The sequence below is a fragment of the Patella vulgata genome, chromosome 8 (genome assembly GCF_932274485.2).
Source record: "Patella vulgata chromosome 8, xgPatVulg1.2, whole genome shotgun sequence".
Classification (NCBI taxonomy): domain Eukaryota; kingdom Metazoa; phylum Mollusca; class Gastropoda; family Patellidae; genus Patella; species Patella vulgata.
This window is the reverse complement of record NC_065886.2, coordinates 9,585,081-9,606,381: the sequence shown is the minus strand read 5'-3', so window position 1 is coordinate 9,606,381 and position 21,301 is coordinate 9,585,081. Positions and strand designations below refer to the sequence as shown.

General features: G+C 34.1%; 1 protein-coding gene and 1 long non-coding RNA gene across 3 annotated transcripts in view; one reads left to right on the top strand and one right to left on the bottom strand.

Annotated features, from left to right (window-relative positions):
- Positions 1-4,258: 4,258 nt before the first annotated feature.
- The window catches only part of LOC126830997 (uncharacterized), a 35,505-nt gene continuing 18,462 nt past the window's right edge, over positions 4,259-21,301 (top strand). For both annotated transcript variants that reach the window (XM_050561614.2, XM_050561612.2), the window contains exons 1-5: positions 4,259-4,430; positions 14,850-15,167; positions 15,581-15,702; positions 16,041-16,248; positions 21,222-21,272. In XM_050561614.2, the coding sequence (XP_050417571.1) occupies positions 4,334-4,430; positions 14,850-15,167; positions 15,581-15,702; positions 16,041-16,248; positions 21,222-21,272 (796 nt within the window). In that variant the 5' untranslated portion in view covers positions 4,259-4,333. The remainder of the gene's footprint in view (positions 4,431-14,849; positions 15,168-15,580; positions 15,703-16,040; positions 16,249-21,221; positions 21,273-21,301) is intronic.
- LOC126831023 (uncharacterized) lies at positions 12,878-14,593 on the bottom strand. The gene is made up of 4 exons (XR_007684097.2): positions 14,418-14,593; positions 13,886-13,978; positions 13,644-13,742; positions 12,878-12,985 (listed from the first exon to the last, which is right to left on the bottom strand). It is a non-coding gene; the product is annotated as an uncharacterized LOC126831023 (long non-coding RNA).

Here is a 21,301-nt window from a genome sequence, read left to right as displayed (position 1 = left end):
AATATTTTCTATAATAGTCAAAATTAAAAACACTATTATAATATTGTTTCAATTCAATCAATATTGCCGAAGCCAATGTTGAAGTAATTAGTAATGGCTGATTCACAAACGACAAAATAATAATAATAATAATAAAAACGTGTACAATGGCCTAAGCAGGCTTAATTATTTATTGCATTTACTTTTACAATACCTGTGCCGCATGCTACTGTTATTAGTAACAAAAGTATCAGATAACATTAATTACAGTACCTGTGCCAAGTGTTACTATTTTAAGTATTTTATTATTTTATAACATTAAACATAAGATGTAAGTATATATCTCGTTAACATACAATGCAGATAATCAGTATTTATCGTCTAGGATTAAACGTCCACTACTATTTTTATGTCATCGGATTTTAAGTCGTCATTGAAATAGTAAGTTCGCATCTACTTATGCAACAGTTAAAATTGTAAAACGCTACAAGCCATCACACTCATACTAAATGCATTCCTATTTATTGACGATTTGAAGAAATAGCTCGCAGTAGAACGTCTCTTGGTCAAAGAATCATACAGTTCTTAAAGCCTTTGTCAGAACTGTCCAAGTCACCCTAGGGATAAAGTTTAGAATTTTCCTTCCAGTTTTATAATAGTGTACCGTATAAACCATGACAACTGTATTTGGGGGTGCCTGTGGTATTTGTGTATAGAAACAACTCAATTTACAATCTAAATTTTAAAACATTTAGAAATAACTTAAAATGCATGTAATCTGAACACTTGTCTTATCTTGTAATAAGAGACCATGTCTTGTATTCAAATCTTTAAATTGGGTTGATTTGAAATAATAAAATGTTTATGTCGACCCACGAAATCCAAGCGTTGTCCTATCTAAACGAGATTTTGCTCCACAAACACCACTAAGCAATTCACAACAAGCTTTAAACTTAAAGGTCTCTATCAGAAGATATGCATCACATCTTGATGAACATTCCTTACTTTAGTCAAATGGAATACGATTTTCTTCGACGTCTAAAGATCTCAAATATGCTAGATTAACACCAAGTAACGAATTGTTTGTTTGCGTTGAATCTATATCTCTTTCTTGGAACCTAATTAATTTATTTCTTTGGTTAGCGCGTGTGCGCTGTATCATAAGGTTTGCCATTGACTCAAATGGCGTGGTTTCGATTCCCCGGTTGTACGTGGCAAGAAGTAGGGTCGCCTGTCCTACCTCCTGGTTTTTCTCCGGATTCTCCGGTTTCATCCCACTGCTAAGGACCCCTACGCGAATTATTGAAATACAATTGAACCATATGTTAGTCTCGAAATGACCTAGTTTGTGTCGAGTGGGCGTTACCCCCCCCCCTCTCTCTCTCTCTCTTTTGTTTAAATTTTTAGCCAAAGCTCACGCAGAACTTCTAACAAGTCCCTATAAAGTTATAGAAGGGAAACAACTCGTGTTGAATTGTAGTGTAGACGAAGCTAATCCACCAGTATCAATAATGGTTTTACATGGATTATGTATGGTATAGATGTCAAAGCTGATTGATATTCGGCGGATTGGAACATGAAATCTATAATCGGTGAATTCCTTAGTTAGTGGAATCAATAAACCGATAATTGGTTATTTGGGTTATAGCTAGAAGTGAATGTGATAGTCCAACAGCTAATGTGAGATCACCCGATAGGAGTTTAAAGCGTTAAGGATAGGTTGGTAGACTATACAATGCAAACATTAAAGATCACCTACATGAATATAATATACTTATAATTAAACATACATTATGCAAGAGCTAAATCTTGGCTCAGAATCAAGTAATTTGAATGACATTTTCAATATTTTCATTTTATATTATCTATTTTTAGTTATTATATCACGAACGGCCAGCTCTTTATCTAAATCTTACATAATGTATCTTTAATACAGACTATAATTAATTCGAGAAACTCATTTGGGAGAGGTGAGTTTCTACTGATTTGCTAAAATTATTCCTAAACATAAGAAGGGAGCTAAAGAAGACCCGAACAATTATAAGCCAATCTAAATTCTCCCCACAATTTCAAAAAATATTCGAAAGGCACTTGAGCACCCAAATGCAATATTATTTAGAAGCATTCAATGTTCTGTATGCGTACCAATTTGGATTTAGATCAAATCATTCATGTGCTACTGCACTGATCCGAATGACAGATAATTGTCTTGATGCTATCGATAATGGTGGAATGAGTATTATAGTGTATCTTGATTTTAGAAAAGCATTTGATCTCGTTGATCTCAAACTTATTATCAAGAAACTACATCTTTATCGATTTGATAAAAATCCACAAATTTTGATTGAATCATATCTTGACTCACGAAAGCAAAAAGTCTGTTTAGGATCAATTACCTCCTCACTTACTACATTCAAATGCAGGGTTCCACAAGGGTCGATCATGGGTCCTCACCTGTTTCTTACTTTTATAAATGATCTAACACTCAATATTGATTCAAGTCAGATAGATTTGTTTGCTGATGACAGTACCCTGCATTGTTCACACAAAGACATTTTATCCATCAGAAGTCCAATATCTTGTGGAACTCCTGTGATATGAAAATTATTATGGAATGTGGTATCACACAGGTATATAGGGGGTTCGGAAAAGAATTTTTTGAAAAGAAAATGCTTATTTGTTAAGTCCTACATCTTGTGGAACCCACCACATACCTAAAATTAATCTAAGTCAAAATTATTGTAGAATGTGGTACCACACAGGTATACAGGGAGGTCTGAGAAGAATTTTTGAAAAACTTTTTTTTAAGTCCAACTGATCTCTGTAATCACGAATAGTGTTATGTGTACTGCTCTGTTCGGTATTTTGGGGACTTTATCAACAGAAGGCTATACGTTGTGATACTATACATATAGAGTATTGTGATTGCTTGTACAACTGCCTACATGTATTTGGGATGTCTCACATACAAATAAGCAAACTTTAAGCCCGCTTTAATAACTGTTCAAGATGACTGAATTTTAAGGTCACACCCAGTATTGTTCTGCATGTGGCACAGATAACACGTGCTTTATTTACATCGGTCGTAGTGACACAAACTGAACCGGGAGTAAGAGGTGCCTTTTACTCATTATTTTATGTACCCATTTATACTAAATAGAAACATTCATTATACCCTAATACTTCAAACACCTTACCCTTTTTTTCTTTAATCTAAAAAATGTTTTCCAATTTGATTTGCAGAAGAAGAAATGTTAATATTTATAGAGTTAATTATCTCGCCCTATGTCATCTTTCTCGGTGATATAGGCGGACAAGAGAATATTTACTGATGATCGGTTTGGCAAATAAGGTGTTAAGCTATTTAGGGTTCCTGAAAATTAATTTGCCCCAAAGATGGCTATAAAGACTTTAAAATTGGTCCCAAGGTCATGTCATTTGATCTCTGAATTTCAATATAGTCGAGAAGTGTCAGTTTATAGTGTTAGGCGTCATTTTTAGATTGTGCGATCGTAGAGTAATGAATAAATCTGCATTTTTCAAAGAGCTCGACAGGTTTTGAACAGATTTAGGGAAAGAAATAATCTAAAAAATATCTTTCATTGATATATCCGCTAATTCAATTTTAGACTAACACCCGCTCATACAAATTTGCACTTTCGATTCTGAATTAATATGGAGTAATATATAAGAATATATAGCTCAAGTTGACAGATGAATTCTGGTAAATATAATAATTGTGTGTTTTCGGTAATGAAAATGGGTCTGATGAATTCAATCTTCACTTAAATCTATCTTCTATAGCCAATTTCCTTATTGTAATAATATCGACATGGGCGACGTTAACAAAGTTTTCGAAAAGGTGGGGTAATTCTGCAACGGAAAGTCAAACCATGCATATCCATGATAGTATTCGTCCAATCATGACACCAATACTTTACACAAAATTTGACAAAACATCCGTTAAAAACTGTTGCTTCTATGTCGTTATTAAGCCACAAGCCAATAATAGACCAACGTACAAAGACAATGACAACCATGTGACTGAATGTCTGGTTTGAGGTTTGCATGTATAGCTCTAGTAGAGCCCTTCCCCACATGATCTCTACGCATCTTAATATGACCTTGTACATTGCATTTCTAGTTAAATATGTATTCTATATTTTCTGATACAGGTATGCACAAAACATGTGACAGGTGTTATATACGTATTGTACGGAGTCAGTCATTGATGCGTTGAAAGAGGAAGAAAAACACAACCTACTATATATTATGTAGATATGGGTTTATTCCAAATATTACTATAGTTAAAATTTAATGTAAAAGTGGGTTTAAGAAAATATAGGCGTTAATTATGGATAAAATGTATTTCAGTGTACAACATCAAGTTACAATGTTCAAGTATATATCTACATGTATTGTACTATGTCTATATCATGTAGGCCTACAAGGTGAGTCAATTATGTATTGTTTATGGTCGAGATTGAGACATGAAGTAATATATTCTAACAACAAGAAGGCCGTAGGCCCGAGTGTTTTTACAATATATTACGCAATGTCTGAAGCTCGAGACCATTAAACGACTTAAAATACAGGCACCCCGCACGTGCTTTTACAGTGAAATACGTCACGTGAATCCAATATTTCATTAGTATAAATAATGTACGATTGGCAAGTTTCCCGTACGATTATTTGAAATAATGGTTCGCCAACTTCAAAATGTGACGTCACATCTGTATGTTAATACAAGTTAACCTTTTCTATATTTAAAAATATCAGTAGTGGTATGTTTTACTCGCCCTTTAGTATTAATGTGATGATGTATATTCAATTGTTGAGTTAGAATACATGGTATATACCTCACAGTGCCATCAAATATAATACACATGTATTGGATGGATAATGTCCGACGACTGTCCATAATGTACATAGAAAAAACAAATTTGGGCGTTAGATCCGAAGTTTTTCTTTGCATTTACATAATGGACAGTCTCGGGCTATTATCAATCTCAAAGATCACCCGAAAAGCCGTATAATATTTTTTTGTCGGACAGTTTCAGTCCGGAATTCAGTTTCAACCGTCATTATGGTTTAACGTTGACATATTTGAACGGTTGTTACAATTAAATAAAAAACTGTGACTTCTAATGGGTCAACAAGCTAAAAACACGACTTTTAGTAGAATCAGGGCCCTCGAAAGGTCACAGTTTTTCCCTATGTTTATGTGACTTAAAATGCATGTTTATATCCCAAAGATCTCGGTTCAACATTGGCGCATATCGAACCGTAATAATCCAGGAGCTAATAGCTAATAATATGGTCATCAGTTATTTGACCCCCTAAATTTGTAGTGGCTAGGTGTCCATAAATCAGTAAAAGTCAATTAGTCAGAACGTGCACATAGCCACAGCTAAAGATTAGATCATAAGTTACATGGCTGAAACTTTCTGGAAGCAAAGGTAACCATAATACTAACTAATATCTTGAGTTGGTCAGTGGAATGTGCAGGTCCATTTCGTCATCCCATTTTGCTGATTCAGATGAAACTTCACAAATATGTTTATATAGCGTGTATATATCACATATTATTAAATTATTTAGGAAATGCAGGTGTATTGCTGATAGCAGACTTTCTAAATGAAGAAAACATCAGATCGTAGGGTCATATGTTTTATTTACAAAATGAAAAATGAATTGGGGTTTAACATCCTACTTTTGTTTTATTTACAATTTTATCAAATTACATTATATGATAATAATAATAATAATGTGGATACAGATAAACTCTGAAATATACAAAGAAATGTGTAAATTATATCAAGAATTATTATAATTATATACATATATTTAAACAATGTGACGGGAATTAGTTTTATTGCAATAAAAGGAATGTAGATAAGAAGTTACTGAAAATTGCGACCTAATTTACTAATTTACAATGAGCTCTGACATAATATAAATACATACAAATAGATATCCTATAAAATAGGAGTTTATAATAATACTGATATAACTATTCTAATGCTGATAACATATAAAATACAGCAATACAAGACTGAAATTAATGATATTAATGAATTGTTATTTAATAGTAGAGAAGTATAATTTTCTCAAAATTTATAGAAATATAATAATAACTTCGTGATTTCATATACAAAATATACCCTAATTATATTACCATATGAAATAGATAAATATAAAAGTCAAGTCAAATAAATATAAACTTACCAAGTAATAAGATGTGCTGTTGTTCCTTATAACAAGTTTAGCTTGCAAGTGAGGTTCCAAACAGAAGCTGTGTTGTGATTAATTTAGTGAGTTGAAAGTAAGTACAGATTAGAATTGCTCTTGGAAAGATAGTGCCGACCAGTATAAGATGCAACTTTAAAGGGACAATATACAAACATTATATAGGGGCATTACAACAAATAGCAAATATACAATAAATACAAATATACAATTATACACACTACCGCGGATAACAAACAAATTTATATCTGTGTTTATAATGAACACTGTTGTTAATACACAGTAGAAAGGCGAATATTAACACCGTCGTGACTGAGAGGCTGGGATAGAGACAATATGTAGTGTTTGAGTTGTTAGGTCTGAGTTATAAAGGACATTAAACCCAGACCGTGAATATTTTAATAACTCCTAACGTACTATCATAGATATTGTAGTTTCCTGTATTTAACCTTTTGTAGTTTGCTGTATTCGATATATAAACAGAGTAACAACATAAACGGTATTCCAGAGTCAGTTAATTGATGATTGAAATACTTGACGGCCCTAGACGATAGTGCCACGGCTAATTCCTTATTTGGAGTCACCTATGTCCCCGTAGTGTCATATATTGTAATCATAGTTCATTGTTCCCGAACTGGGCTACTTCCCTGAAACTTGATCAATAAGGGCACTATTTTGAAAACTTGATCTTTGTCAGCATGTGTATGGCAAACTAAATTATAATGGTAAATCATGAATCAGTATTTAATTCGATGTGAAACAATGAGAATATGGGCCCTATTGATTTTCCTTATTCTCCGTCCATCTCTTGGAAAATATGTGAGTATTTTGCAGGGCAACCGTTTACCGTTTGTTTAATTACATTAAGCCACTACGGGGCTAGATATCACATGTGTCAGAAGTCATTAAATAAAATGTCTGCAGACGAAGACTTTGTAATGAATGTGTCAAATCTGTACAGTACAGTTTGCTGGTTGTTATCACTTTTGTAGTTAAACGACACATCTCGGTTTTCTATAAATTGTATGGTGTATATCTCGGTCCTGTACTAAATAACTGTAGCATAACTAAATGAAAATTTGTTGTATCCAGCATTTCAATTCATGTAAAGCTGTTATTTCATTTTTTAACGAAATGTGTCTCACTTTCTTTCACTTAGTCACAAATGTAAGTTTTATTTTCAGCTAACATTCTATTGTTTTTTAATTTGGTCACAATTGTTGCCCAGGTAATTTAAATACTAATTTTTAAAGCTACTAAAACTAGCGTTGCCAAAGGGTTTTTAAATACACAAAATGTCTCTAATATGATTATTGCACTGCAAGCGTCAACTATGTAGATTCAATAATCTGAAAGAATTTTGAAAAAATATTGAAAATTAAAAAAGTTATGGCATTTTGAAGACCGCGAATTGGAGGCACCAAAATACGGCTTTTTTTTAAAAACGTAAAAAACCTGACCGAAGCTAAAATCTCAGACACTATAATAGGTATATCCACGAATCTTGCAGAATTTGAAGTTCAAGATGTACTGGATTGAATCAAATTATCGGGAGACTCTTCGGTTATATAGTGTGTATGCTACAGACTCTCAAACTTACGACCGAGACAATTTTCGTTCAAGGTCACAGCAAAAAAATGACGTGATAGTTAATAACAAACCATGTAGAAGTCCCAGGGCTTTGAAATATTTACCCAACCCGTTTTTTGATGTGATAGATACACAAATAATGTTTTCACATTGTTATCGTGTTTTTTTATTAGGCATCAGCTACTCGAATTGCATTTTTTTACTATACCATGTCAAGGTCATACAGAAAGTGAAAGGTCACGGGTCAACTGTAGGTCTAGAGAGAGAGAGAGAAATGGGGTTTAACGTCCACTCGACACAAACTAGGTCATTTCGGGACTAGCATATGGTTCAATTTTATTTCAATAATTCGCTTGCGCGTAGGGGTCTTTAGCAGTGGGAGGAAACCGGAGGACCCGGAGAAAACCCACGAGGTTGGACAGGCGACCCTACTCCTTGTCACGTACAACCGGGGATTCGAAACCACGCCAGTTGACTCAATGACAGACTTTATGATACAGCGCGCGCACGCTAACCATTCAGCCATCCAACCCCCCTGTAGGTCTAGAGGCTATTAAAATATTCACAGTCTTTTCCTGGATACATACACATGCAAAACACACAGACAGCGTTCATTTTTTACCTGACAAAAATAGTTGTTTCAGGAATGGAAAATCACAAGTATTATGATCAATAAAAATATCTTTATTTCAATTAACAAAATCAATAAAACTTAAAATCAACAAAAATAAATAAATAACAGAATTTTTCTGGGTGAAAACTTATGACCTAAATTTAAAAATAACAGAAAACAAAACTGTGTATCATGATCAACATCAATCATATGAAAACTACCAACTACAAAACCAAAAATATAAAACTTAAAAAAATTAACAATATATGATATAATCACAGGGATTACACATGACAAAATAATTTCTTTTTTGGCATGACTGGACGTCATCAAAGTCATATGCAAATACAAAAAGTTACATGTATAAGTAATCGAATGTTATGACATTATTAAAGAAAGAATCACCCCTTCTCTATAAATAACAAATATCTCTGGTTATAAAATTTTAAAAAAAAGATGTACAACAATGAGTAAAAAATTGCATACAGTGATAAAAAATATCAATGCTAAAGGCACATGGCTAATAAATAGATATATTCTTAAATAGATATATTCTTAACAAACCTAATAAAACTTTGTGGCATACATGGCTGGACGTCATCGAAGTCATATACAAAAAAATATACATAATTGTATGTAATGATACATTATTAAACAAATATCTATGGTTATAAATTATTAAGAAAAAATAAATCCACAATATGCTAGCTTGCAACAATGAGTAACAATATCTTTTTTAATATCCCATAAACAGATAAATATATCAATGCTAAAGAATACATTGTAAAAAAAATAGGAGAAAACAAAACTGTATCATGATCAACATCAATCATATGAAAACTACCAACTACAAAACAAAACTAAAACTTTAAGAAATTAACAATATATGATATAATCACAGGGATCACACATGACAAAATAATTTACCAACTACAAAACAAAACTTTAAAAAATCACAGGGATTACACATGACAAAATAATTTCTTTTTTGGCATGGCTGGACGTCATCAAAGTCATATGCAAATACAAAAAAATATAGGTATATAATATAATAAATCATTGTTAAACAAACAAAGAATGACCCGTTCTCTTCTAAAAATAATAAATATCTCTGATTATAACATTATCAAAAATCACATACAATGATAAAAAATATCAATCTTAATGCAAGAATAGAAAAATTACATGTAGTAACTCAAATGCCTTCTGAAAATACAAAAAGTATTATACTTTAAAATGTTTAAGCATTTTCCTGAGAAACTGACAGTTTTAAGTCCCCCCTCTTATAATCCTCATGCAAATTGTATGAGTAAATAGCATCATCATTATCAAATTTAACATTGTACCATTGAGGGAAGCCTAGAACAACATTGATCACATAACCGGGATATTCTTGTCCATCTGCAAATTTGTGTAAAATCCTTTTATCTACTAATAAAGGCACATCATAGGCAGAAACTTCTGACTTAGAACCGGCATCCAAGGCAGTTTTAACTAATTCACATAAATTGTCTCTTAGTTCTTTTACTGATAATTTACGATATTTGCCACCTGGTTCTTTCTTTGTTAAATTGAAAATTTGTTTGTCGGAATGCTTCTGATGGAGTACTGATTTACGAAACTTTAATTGAGTCTGAAGAGCACATCTTAATTCTTTATCATTACCACTTAACTTGTCCATTCCTTCTTTAATCTGATCCACTGTCTGCTATAAACCATAATAACACACATCATTTGTCATACACTCTGCTCGCTGAATCCTACTTGCTTCCAACCTCTCCATTTCTTGTTTTTTTAGCTTTTGTAACCTGAAACGCTCATCACTTATGGATTTTGTTCTTGAAATGAATTCTTTCCTTATTTCTCTTCCTTCTTTTCTGGATTCATCTAGAAGCCTGTTTTTTTCATCCTCGCTAAGTTCTCTCAACCATGTAGATGTTTTGTTGAAACTGAACATAATGTATGCTTCATTTGCAAGTAAGGATGCATTAGGTCTGTAGGATATAAGATGGTCTAACTGTCCAAATACGAATTCAGGAAGTTTGTTATGCTTTTTTGCTGAGGAAACTTCTTCCAGTAAAGATTCATCTGGATTCCAAAATTTGCCTCCTGGCAAGTGTTCTGGCACCATTCTAAGTAACAGTTCTTTTATGGCTGTAAATAATGACTGCAATAGTGGGCCTAAGATTACATCAACTTCTTCATTGGGTATTAACAAGCATCTTGAGATTTTATCATTATCATCAATACTGGTATTTTCAAACGGGGTACATTCACCATTCATAAATTTCAAAGTGAAATCAATATCACTACTCGCTTTATCCAAAAATGTCACTAGGGCATAGTACTGTTCATTCATATCTAAAATGTGTCCAGGTGCTTCGATAATTCTCCAAAGTGGAGCTGTTACAAATTTAGATATCAGTCCGAGTGCTTTGCATCCAGATAAGTAGAGCTTTTCCTGAATGTTCAAATGTACTGCTTTAAGTAAGGTGTTTGTAAAACCATGCTCTTTGTCAAGAAATATAAAAATATCTTCCTTGTGGTAATAGACGGCTTGACCCATCATGAATATCATATTGAATCTGTTATGTTTGAATCTTAAAATTTGGTTTTTCTCTTTCTTTTGACTTAAATATGTAGTAAAAGGCAAATACACTCCATTTTTTTTCATCTTCTCCTCTTGCAAACGATGTACTACAAGAGCGGAGTAGTCTTAATGTGCCACTCTCTGCCTTATGGAATCGCTTCAGTTCAGGCTTGACAGAAGATCCTATTTCCTTGCCATCTAAGAAGCCAGTTTCATATTTCTTCATTCCAGCCTATCAGCCATCCCACAAAGAAGATGCAATCCGCAGAAGAAATTGTTAATTTTCCCACAGTGAGATTTTTTCTCGACTGAAAGTTCATTATAATTATCTATAACCTTTGGCAAGACCTCTTCTTTGTAGCTCTCTAGCAAGGTATTGAATGCTTTTTCTGTGCTGGCTCTATCAGACATGGTATTTGCTATATTGCATAATAGTTCATACCCAACACTAAAGTTTTTTGCCTCGGATAGCTCCTTACAATGAGTTGAGATGTCAAATAGGATTTCTTTCAACACATCCAATGTACATTGTGCACTTTTGTTCACCATTTCTCTAAGGCCCAAAAGATAAGAATTCTGACTCTTATCGGTTAAAATGTAGGTTTGATAAGTATGTCCATGCTTCCTTGTTTCATCAGTGTAAAGGGTGGTATCTTTTTCTTTCGCTATAGTTTGTGATACTTGCTTTTGTGACATTGACACTTTTCTATCCACAATATTGTCAACAGTCTGGCGGGATGGAAGACGGTTCACTCGTTTTCCCAAAAGTGTAGCCACTTCCTGTATAACAGGCCCAACATTTTTTGTTGCGATCTTTAAGTTAGTAAGATTCATCACACATTCAATTAATCTATTTGAATAAATATTTATTGAAGGATCACAAACAATAATTTCATCAGTATCGTTTATCAATCCTTGCAAATACTCTACACTTTTTTCTAATTCCTTGTTTTGCTGTTGTAGAATGATATATTCTTCCTCCAAAACTTTATGTTCACGAGATCTTTCTTCAAGCACTACATTAACACCATCGATATGTTTTTTCAGGGTTTTAACATAATTATTTAACTGTCTAAAGCTAAAAATGTCTTGACTGTGCTTTTGCCTTTTCTTTTCGAGAATCTCAGTCTTTTGTTTCAATGACTCCTCTGATTTCTTTAACTTCTGTTGAGTTGATTCAGTAATTTTTTCTAGTTTTCGAGTCTTTGCAGCTACTTTCTTCTCTAAGGAGTCCTCCCTACGTGTAACTTTTCTTTTAAGCATTCTGTTTGCTTCTTTTATGTTACTCTCTGAAACATCTTTTGACTGTTTTAACTCTGTCGTTGATTCTGTAGTGCTTAATGTTGGAACAGAAGACGGTAAATGGAATATTTGATTCCTATATGAATCTCGAACTTCAGCTCGCTTTTTCTTATCTGCGTCAATCATCCTGTAAACCTTAGATCTACACGCAGTAATATTGGCGTCTTTAACATCACAAATTTCACACATTATATGAATCACATCCATAGTTTTTGCATTCACAGACCTACCATGTTCAAAAAGCTCCAAGACTGCCCCATTAGTCAAATTTCTAATCTTGGGCTTTCTGTCAGAAAATGCAGCCTGGACAGTAAACCCAAGATTGACACAAAAAGACATGAGGATTATAATTGGGGGATTTGATTACATGATCATATTAGTAATTAAAACTTAAAATACAAGTTTTGGGAATCAAGCATAAATGGTCCAGATATAACAGTTTGTGTTCCTACATTTAAATTATCATCTCGTTTGACTTGGATATCATCACTCATAATCATGTTTTTAGTGTTAGCAAATATTTCACCGACGATTATAGTTTGACATTCTTTTATGTTCTGGTCACGTTTTGGTTTCTTTACTTTTTTCCGTAATATTTTCGGGCTTGAATCAAATTCTGATGTTGATGCAGAAAAGGTTAACTGTGTGTCCAATCTTGCAACCTGAAAGATAAATAAATAATATATTTTGTTGTCTGATAAGTATATCATGCTAAACTGAAACACACAACTATCATTCAGGGTGCTCTTGGCAAGACAGGCAGTGCCCAATTAACCTTGTGGGGGCCCGGGACATACCAACTGTGCGGGGGCCCCAATGTTGTTTGTTCAAAATGTTCGTATTGACCGCGGATCGTACTAGTATGTACTCCGCCCCCTTGAGTGCCAGGGGTGTTTTCCTCCAGGAATTCTTTTTTAAAATTAGGATTAATTTCAGTGCATCTAAGACAATTTAGTCAGCGATTTCATTGACGTTTAGAATTCATTGACAATTTGAGTATTTAAAACAGACTCTTTCTCTTATGATGTTTTCATTTACTTTATTTTAGTGAAATCCGGGATAAAATATTAGTATGACCCAGAATTGTGGGGGGCCCCTAAATGTGGGGGGCCCGGGACATTTGTCCCACATTGCCCCCCCCCCCTAGATCCGGCACTGGAGATAGGCGTATACTGTACATTACTGTGGTACAAGTGGACTATTAGTATGAACTGAATACTATTTGTACCGATTTAACTGGCAAGATTGCTCAATGCACATATTTTTGTAGTCTGACTAACATTCTATATTTGACCATTATAATTATTTAGATAAATGTACCTTTTCTGGAATTTTTAAACTTTGGTCATCAGAATCTGTATTCTCAGAACTAAAGCGTGGAGTGAAAAGTGGCATGAATCTTGGAGCTTGCGTCTGTGCCTGGAAAATAAAATTGATTTGGTACAGAGCAATATAATCCCTGGCCTCTTCCGATTATGTTTTTTAAAGTTATAATAAAAGAGTGCTGCATCAAATAAACATAGTATAATAACTGTCCTAAAGTACAGATTGAAATGCCTTACTTGAGATTCACTTTCTCCAATTTCTTTTTCACTCTCCTCAGAATCTGTTATGAATAATGGTTGTGAATACTCTTCTTCCATAGTAAATATAAGCTTTAAAATAAATGAGATACACATTTTCATTTTGCCTATGCCAAGTCAGTCTTATTTCAATATTTGGGGATATATTTTTCTCAAAAGTCCATTTTTTTTTACAAGTAATGTTATTAAATTTGCAAAAACATCTAAATAGTTCACACTTAAGTTTGCAAAAGGTAGGGAAAAAAAAAATAAATCATTCATTGTGGTCTGATCCCATACACGCACCTACCAAGAGTTGTCTTTCCCTGATTCTTCCCCGGTTCTACTTTCCGTCTTATTGCCAATTCCTACGGGGGATTTTGGCAAAACAAAAGCTCAAACTATACAAAATATATACCAGGCTATCCAAAAATGTCGATATCTCGAGCGGAATGCTCTTTTTTTCAAAGTTTCTATTACATTTAAAAATTAAAAACAAGAAAAATAGGCGAAAATTCGATCAAAATCTTACCTGCTATGGCAGTCCGCTAACTTCAGCTCACCAGGTTCCGGAAAAGTGCCACGTGACCACGTTTTGACTTCCTGAATATTCATGAGACCCCGTAGTAGAAACGGTACATTTTTCGGTCAGGTTTTTTAGCACACCAATAATAGGACAGCCAGCGCCTCTAGCGGCGTTTGGCATCGCTACTAAAACCTAATATAAAGTTGACGTAATGGCTGAAATTAAACGAGTAGTATTATTGATAGAACCAGGGCCCTGTTTCTCGAAATCTTAACTAAAGATATAATCCAAATTTTAGTAGATATTTCAATTTTGATTGGCTAAGCACTAAGATTTTACTAAAATTTGGATTTTATCTTAGTTAAAATTCCGTGAAACAGGCCCAGGTGTACAGTTTGTGTATCTTAATGCTTACATTCCATACCTAATGTTTTCCAGGCGTGTTTAATGCGGATCTCGTCGCCGGACAAACTAATAATGTTTTATCTGAAGCCCGATTTAATATCACAATGGAATTTAATCCAAACGAAATGACCATATTGTGGTTTAGAGACACAACACTTCTTCGTGATGCAAGAGTAGATACAACAGGTTCTGGCTGTAAAAGTCCACTCATTGTTGCTCCTGCACGATTTAATTTTTATTGTCAGGACTATGGCGGAAGATATATTCTAGAATTAAATAGCTCGGATGTCGATCAGGGGATAATATATGGGACTGATACACCATCTTCCCCATTTCAATATGAAGTTATAGGTATGTTAAATATTTTTAATAATTACAATTGATCTGATTTATAGGAATAGAACTTGACATCTTCCGTGGTATTTAAGGGCGCATAAAAGAACCGAAAATTTGTCTAAAAGGCTTAGAAATGGGGCGATTCTTTGTGAAGCAGATACATTCTAGAATTAGATAGCTCAGCTACCGACAAAGGGATAATATACACCGCTGATCCACCTATAACGAATATACAATACACAGTTATTGGTATCTTGCGATATAAGATATATATAATAATTACGACCTGTATCTAATGAAATAGTAGCATAAATGTTTCATAATTAAATCCACGTTTACATCTTGTCCTTACGTTTGTTCTAATATGTAGTTATATGGAACCCTAAATTATTCGAACAACTAAAACATATTATTTGGAAAATTTTCAGATCAGGACCATACAGCAGCCATAACTGACCACGCTCCACCAGAATTAAAAGATAGTATACCCATAAACTGTACAGTGGCCTGTACCCCACAAGAAACCTCTATTACAGTGCATTTAAAACAGGTAATATATATATGTGAACTTTTCAAACATGCATAAACAATAGTGTATTGTGAAGATGTCACTGACAGTTGCGATAGTTTTAGATATTTGCATGTTTATAGGTAACCGAGGCTTCTACATAGAAGCTTGCCTTGTGTTTCATAATCATATTATAGATAAGTATTTATTGCAAAACTTTTGTGAGTCTTTTGATTAGCCCACTAGTAGGTGCAGAAAAGAAGGACGTTAATCCCCATTCCATTTTCTTGTCATGTTAATGGTTGTATATTATTTTGTGAAAGTTCGTGTGCTTATTGTACGTTAATACACTGAATGGGTAACTTTTTTTCTTTTTGCAGAATAATACTACATACCCATTGGACTCTTCCACAATAGAACGCAAAGATTGCAGTGCTATTGGTTTCCAAACTATTACAGTAACGTCAAACGTTACATCACAATTCGTACAATCACACCATATAACCGGATCATTCACTATAATATTTAGGATATCTTATGGAGGGGTATCTATTACCAGAGAAACATCTGCTATAGAAATAGTTTCAGGTTTGTTTCATATTATTTTAATAACCTATTGTATAGTGGGCTCAAATTCTGTTGTTTGTTTTTTTGTTTTTTTTTGTTTTTTTTTTTTTTTGTTAAATAGTGACCACATTACAGTTCCAACAGGAGAGGCATACTATGAATGTCCCATCCCTCCCGCCAATAAAGTTAAACATGGTTGCTGGCTTATAACAAAAAATATGCATTACTATGCCATAAACAGATTTGTCAACTAAGAGTGGGCAATACAATCTGTTGGGCTGTTTAAATGTTATCGTTGTGCTCATGACCTTTAGAATTAAAAAAATTCCGAATTTTAATATTAGCTAATTATTTTTAATATTTTTGTTTTTGGGTGGAGTAGGCGGGGCGCAGGGTTTGTAAGGAATGTCATATAACAATTCCGAGAAATGCATCGAATTTAATATCATAATATGTAAAGATCATAATATGTAAAGTATTTCATTTCTTAAATTTAAGTCACGATACTTCAGAAGGCCAACGATTACATTACTTAACATAAATAAAGCAGAAAGCAGGGGACTATTAAAATGGGTTCGTCCGTCCGTCCGTCTGTCTTTTTGTCCGTCCGTCTGTCTGTCTGTCCGTCTGTCTGTCTGTCTGTCACACCTCTTGGGACACAAGGAATTTTTAGTGAGCAGAAATTCGTCCATGTATCTGTTATCCCTTGTCACTTCAGCCAGTTATATTAGAGGGATAACTCGTGTTTTCCTTTTGCGATCGTCACTTCCTATTGTTGAAACATTGATTATTCATCTATCGTAGCAATGATCTATGTGATAAAATGATATTTGGAAAGTGTTTAACCAGTTCTATCACATATGTGATAATGACTGGCACCAATATTGTCCTTTAAGTTCGGTAATGAGCATTTTCTGCTGCGGGGTAAGCAGAGCAATAAGCAATTTGATTGGCCGAGACTTTGGAACACAATAACTCTCTTAATTGAGCTAAAACGTTTAAACTTGGTGCAGGTGTTTATTAGGTCAATGCCTTGATGGAGTTCGAAAATGAGCATTTTCTGCTTATCGTAAGCAGAGATATGCAATTTGATTATTTGATGCTTTAGGGCATGATAACTTTTGTTCTAATTACGTGATAGTGATGAAATTTGGTATGTTTTTATTACACCAATACCTTGACTAAGTCCGATAATGAGCATTGTCTGCTAAGAGTAGGCAGAGCGATAAGCAATTTGATTGGCCGAGATTTTGGAACACAATAACTCGCATTCTAATTGAGCTAGAATGTTCACACTTGGCGTAGATGTTTATTACGTCAATGCCTTGGTGTAGTTCGAAGATGAAAATTTTCTGCTTAGGGTAAGCAGAGATAAGCAATTTGATAGTTGATGATTTGGGACACGATAACTTTACTTCTAATTAAGTGAGAGTGAGGACACTTAGTGTATATTTTTAGCACATCAATACCTTGACTAAGTTCGATAATGAGCATTTTCTATTCAGAGTAGGCAGAGCGATAAACAATTTGATTGGTCGAGACTTTGGAACACAATAACTCTCTTTCTAATTGAGGTAGACTGTTCAAACTTGCTGTAGGCATTCATGATAAACATTGTCTGTTTATGTTTATTGTAAGCAAAGCTAAGCAATCCGATTGGTTGATGCTTTGGCGCACGATAACTTTGGTTATAATTATGTGAGAGTGATGAAACTCCGAGTATAGATTCATTATATCATTACCTTGACAAGTTCGATAATGAAAATTTTCTGCTTAGGCTAAGGAGCGATAAGCAATTTGATTGGTCAAGACTTTGGAACATAACAACTCTGATATTAATTGAGGTCGAATGTTAAAACTTGATGTAGATCTTGACTGAGTTCAATGATTAACATTTCGAGCTAAAGCTAAGCTGAGCTAAGCAATTTCATTGGTCGATGCTTTGGGACAAGATAACTTTGATTCTATCTGATAGAGAGTGATGGAACTTATTGTATAGTTGATAATCAGTTTGATTACTTGATACTTTTGAAAAAAATAAATGTGCGATTAATTAATATGTGTCATCTAATTATTTTGGGATTTCGACGGGGGACATCAGCCTCACTGTTGGCTTGTTTATACAATAATATATACAAATGTGGACAGAGACGAAGTTCAAAATGTGGTCATGCTCAAAATACATAATAGAGGTGTTTTTTTTGTATGGATCTTTGATTTTTCAGTCATAACATATCAGTACTTTATCAATGTATTGTTCTATTCTACATATCGAAATTTGTTAATTAACATAGATTAAACCAATCGTATCCCTCTTAAACCAACCTTATCTCCCCCAGAGTCGACTTTATATGCCCCCACCCCGAATGGTTAACTCGTGCGCGCTGTATCATAAGGTCTGCCATAGAGTCAAGTGGCGTGGTTTCGATTCCCCGGTTGTACGTAACAGAGGGTAGGGTCGCCTGTCCAACCTCGTGGGTTTTTACCGGGTCCTCCGGACCCCCCCCCCCCCCACTGCGAATTATTGAAATGAAATTAAACCATGTGTGAGTCACTAAATGACCTAGTTTGTGTCGAGTGGACGATAAACCCATGTCTCTCTCTCCCCCCCCTCTCTCTCTCTAGAAGTTTTTTTGCTTTTTTGTACTACTGGGGGATATTTGACATCCTTCATTATAGTCATGGCTAGCTGCATATTTGAATCCCGAAAAACAAGTCGAATAACGAATAACGGGGTAGCTTGTCCCTCGTTTCGCCAACAACGAGGCAGGTCAATTCGTTATTAGTTATTCGCTGCTTAATTACTGACGATGCGTCATTTAATCAGTTTTCTTCTACTGCTAGGGGATACGTTGCAATCCATTATTCTATTATTATCTAGTGATCGTTTTGAATTAAATCATGAAATATACTCATTAAAAATACATGTACATGAACACTTTCATATGTGAATCCCGTATAACGAGGTGAAAAACGAATAAACAAACAGCTCGTTGTTCGCTGCTTGAATAACAATACTGGGGGATACTTGGCAGTCACCATTCTAGTCATGGCTAGCAGCATATTTGAATCCCGAATAACACGTTGGATAACGAAAAACGAATAACGAGGTAGCTTGTTCGACTCGTTATTCGCCTATAACGAGGCAAGCCACCGCTTGAGTAACAATCTGATTTATTTACCGATTATACGTCATTTTATCGGTTTTCTACTGCTAGGGGATACTTTGCAATCTATTATTTTATTGTTATCTAGTGATCGTTCTTAACATCTTCATATGTGAATCCCGAATAACGAGATGAAAAACGAAAAATCCACAGCTCGTTATTCGCTGCTTCAATAGCAATGTGGACTTTTTTACGTCTAGAAGTCGTTTTACTATGATTTGTACTTCTTGTGGATACTTGGCATCCATCATTCTAGTCATGGCTAGCTGCATATTTGAATCCCGAATAACAAGTTGAATAACGAAAAACGAATAACGAGGTGGCGTATCCCTCGTTATTCGCAAATAAAGAGGTGGTCCACCTCGTTATTCATGATTTGTTATTGGTGAATAACGAATAATGAAAAATGATTCAACTTCACACTTATTGCACTCACGTGTTTTGTTTGACAGCTGCAAGTGACAGCTATTTCGTCTGTTTGGATGTGTTTGTGCTTGCTGACAGTGTATATCAATATGAATATAACAAATATATATGCCTCGGTCGAAACACGTAGGTCTATTGTTTTATTACGTGTTCGGACCTTCGGTCGAAACGCATATTGTATTCGTAAAAGTTTTTATTACTTGTTTCGGGCGTCGAAACACGTAATGTTTTCCTAAGAGCATTTTTTGTGGATTTTAGTCAGAGTTTGCCGCAATATTGCTGGCCACCGTGGAACTACGTATTGCATATAAATTGGGTCATATTAGACAAAAAGGAACTGTTTTACGGATGGGATAAAAAATAATTTCAGATTGCCCATATCTCGGTTAATTTTTTCAACGGACCTTCGTCGGTTTTTCATTTTTTGATTCGTTGGACGAATCCCACAAGGACTGACGGTTTTTCTAAATTCGGAAGTTCACTCGATTAGTTTTAGCATCAAATATTTTCGTCAGTATTTTTTCGACATTCAAGATGGCGTATCTCTCTTAGCATTTGAGGTATCAAGTAGTAACTTGGTAGGAATAAGGAACCCAATAACATTTTTTACTGTTTGGTCGCCATATTGGATTTTACACAAAATATTCAAATCGATATTCCGCAGCCATTTTGATTCCAATTTTCAAAAACATTTTATTTCGATTTTGTTTACTTCTGGATTTACTTTTACTAACTGAACCTCTGGCTTCTATGATTGTCTTGAATGTTGGGGCCAGAAATATAGAGACAAATATTATTTAACTTTTAAGGTCATTTATGCTTCCCAAATTGATAACTGTTTTTATTTTTTTAAAATGCAGTCTTTATTGGGATTTTATTTTATCTTTTTAAATCTTGAATATAATGTATGTGTTTTAAAATAGGATCAGATGTTATTATTATTAATTACACATATCTTAGAAAACTGGTTTACTTGGGGGCAATATATTGAATACTTTCAGAATATTTGGATCTAGTCCTGTATGCAGTGACAAACTGTTCCTGAAAAAAGGGCTAAAATATCTCATCATCAAAATCATAGTATGTTTACCGAAAGAAATATGAACAAAGATTTTACGTCAGTCTGTATTTCGTCAAATCTAGCAAAGTTCTCCTTCGTCATGGGTGATGTTTGTGATTTGAAAACCATTAGAGCAGTTAGGTAGACAACCGAAAGCCGCGTGTCCCACACATTATTATAAACTAAACAATTAGCAAATTTCAACCCAATATTATGTTTAATTTACAGATACAAATGTTACAAATAAGAGTAGATAAAAGTTCAAGTTTTGGGGTCGGGTGTGTAAGTAAATGTATACTTAAAAATCTGTATCCTAATCGTGTATATTTGTTTCATGTTAGGTTTACTGGAAATAGAAACCACTACAAACCCCACAAGTACAGCAACAGCTGGTAGGTTGAATAATCAACTGTATTCACAT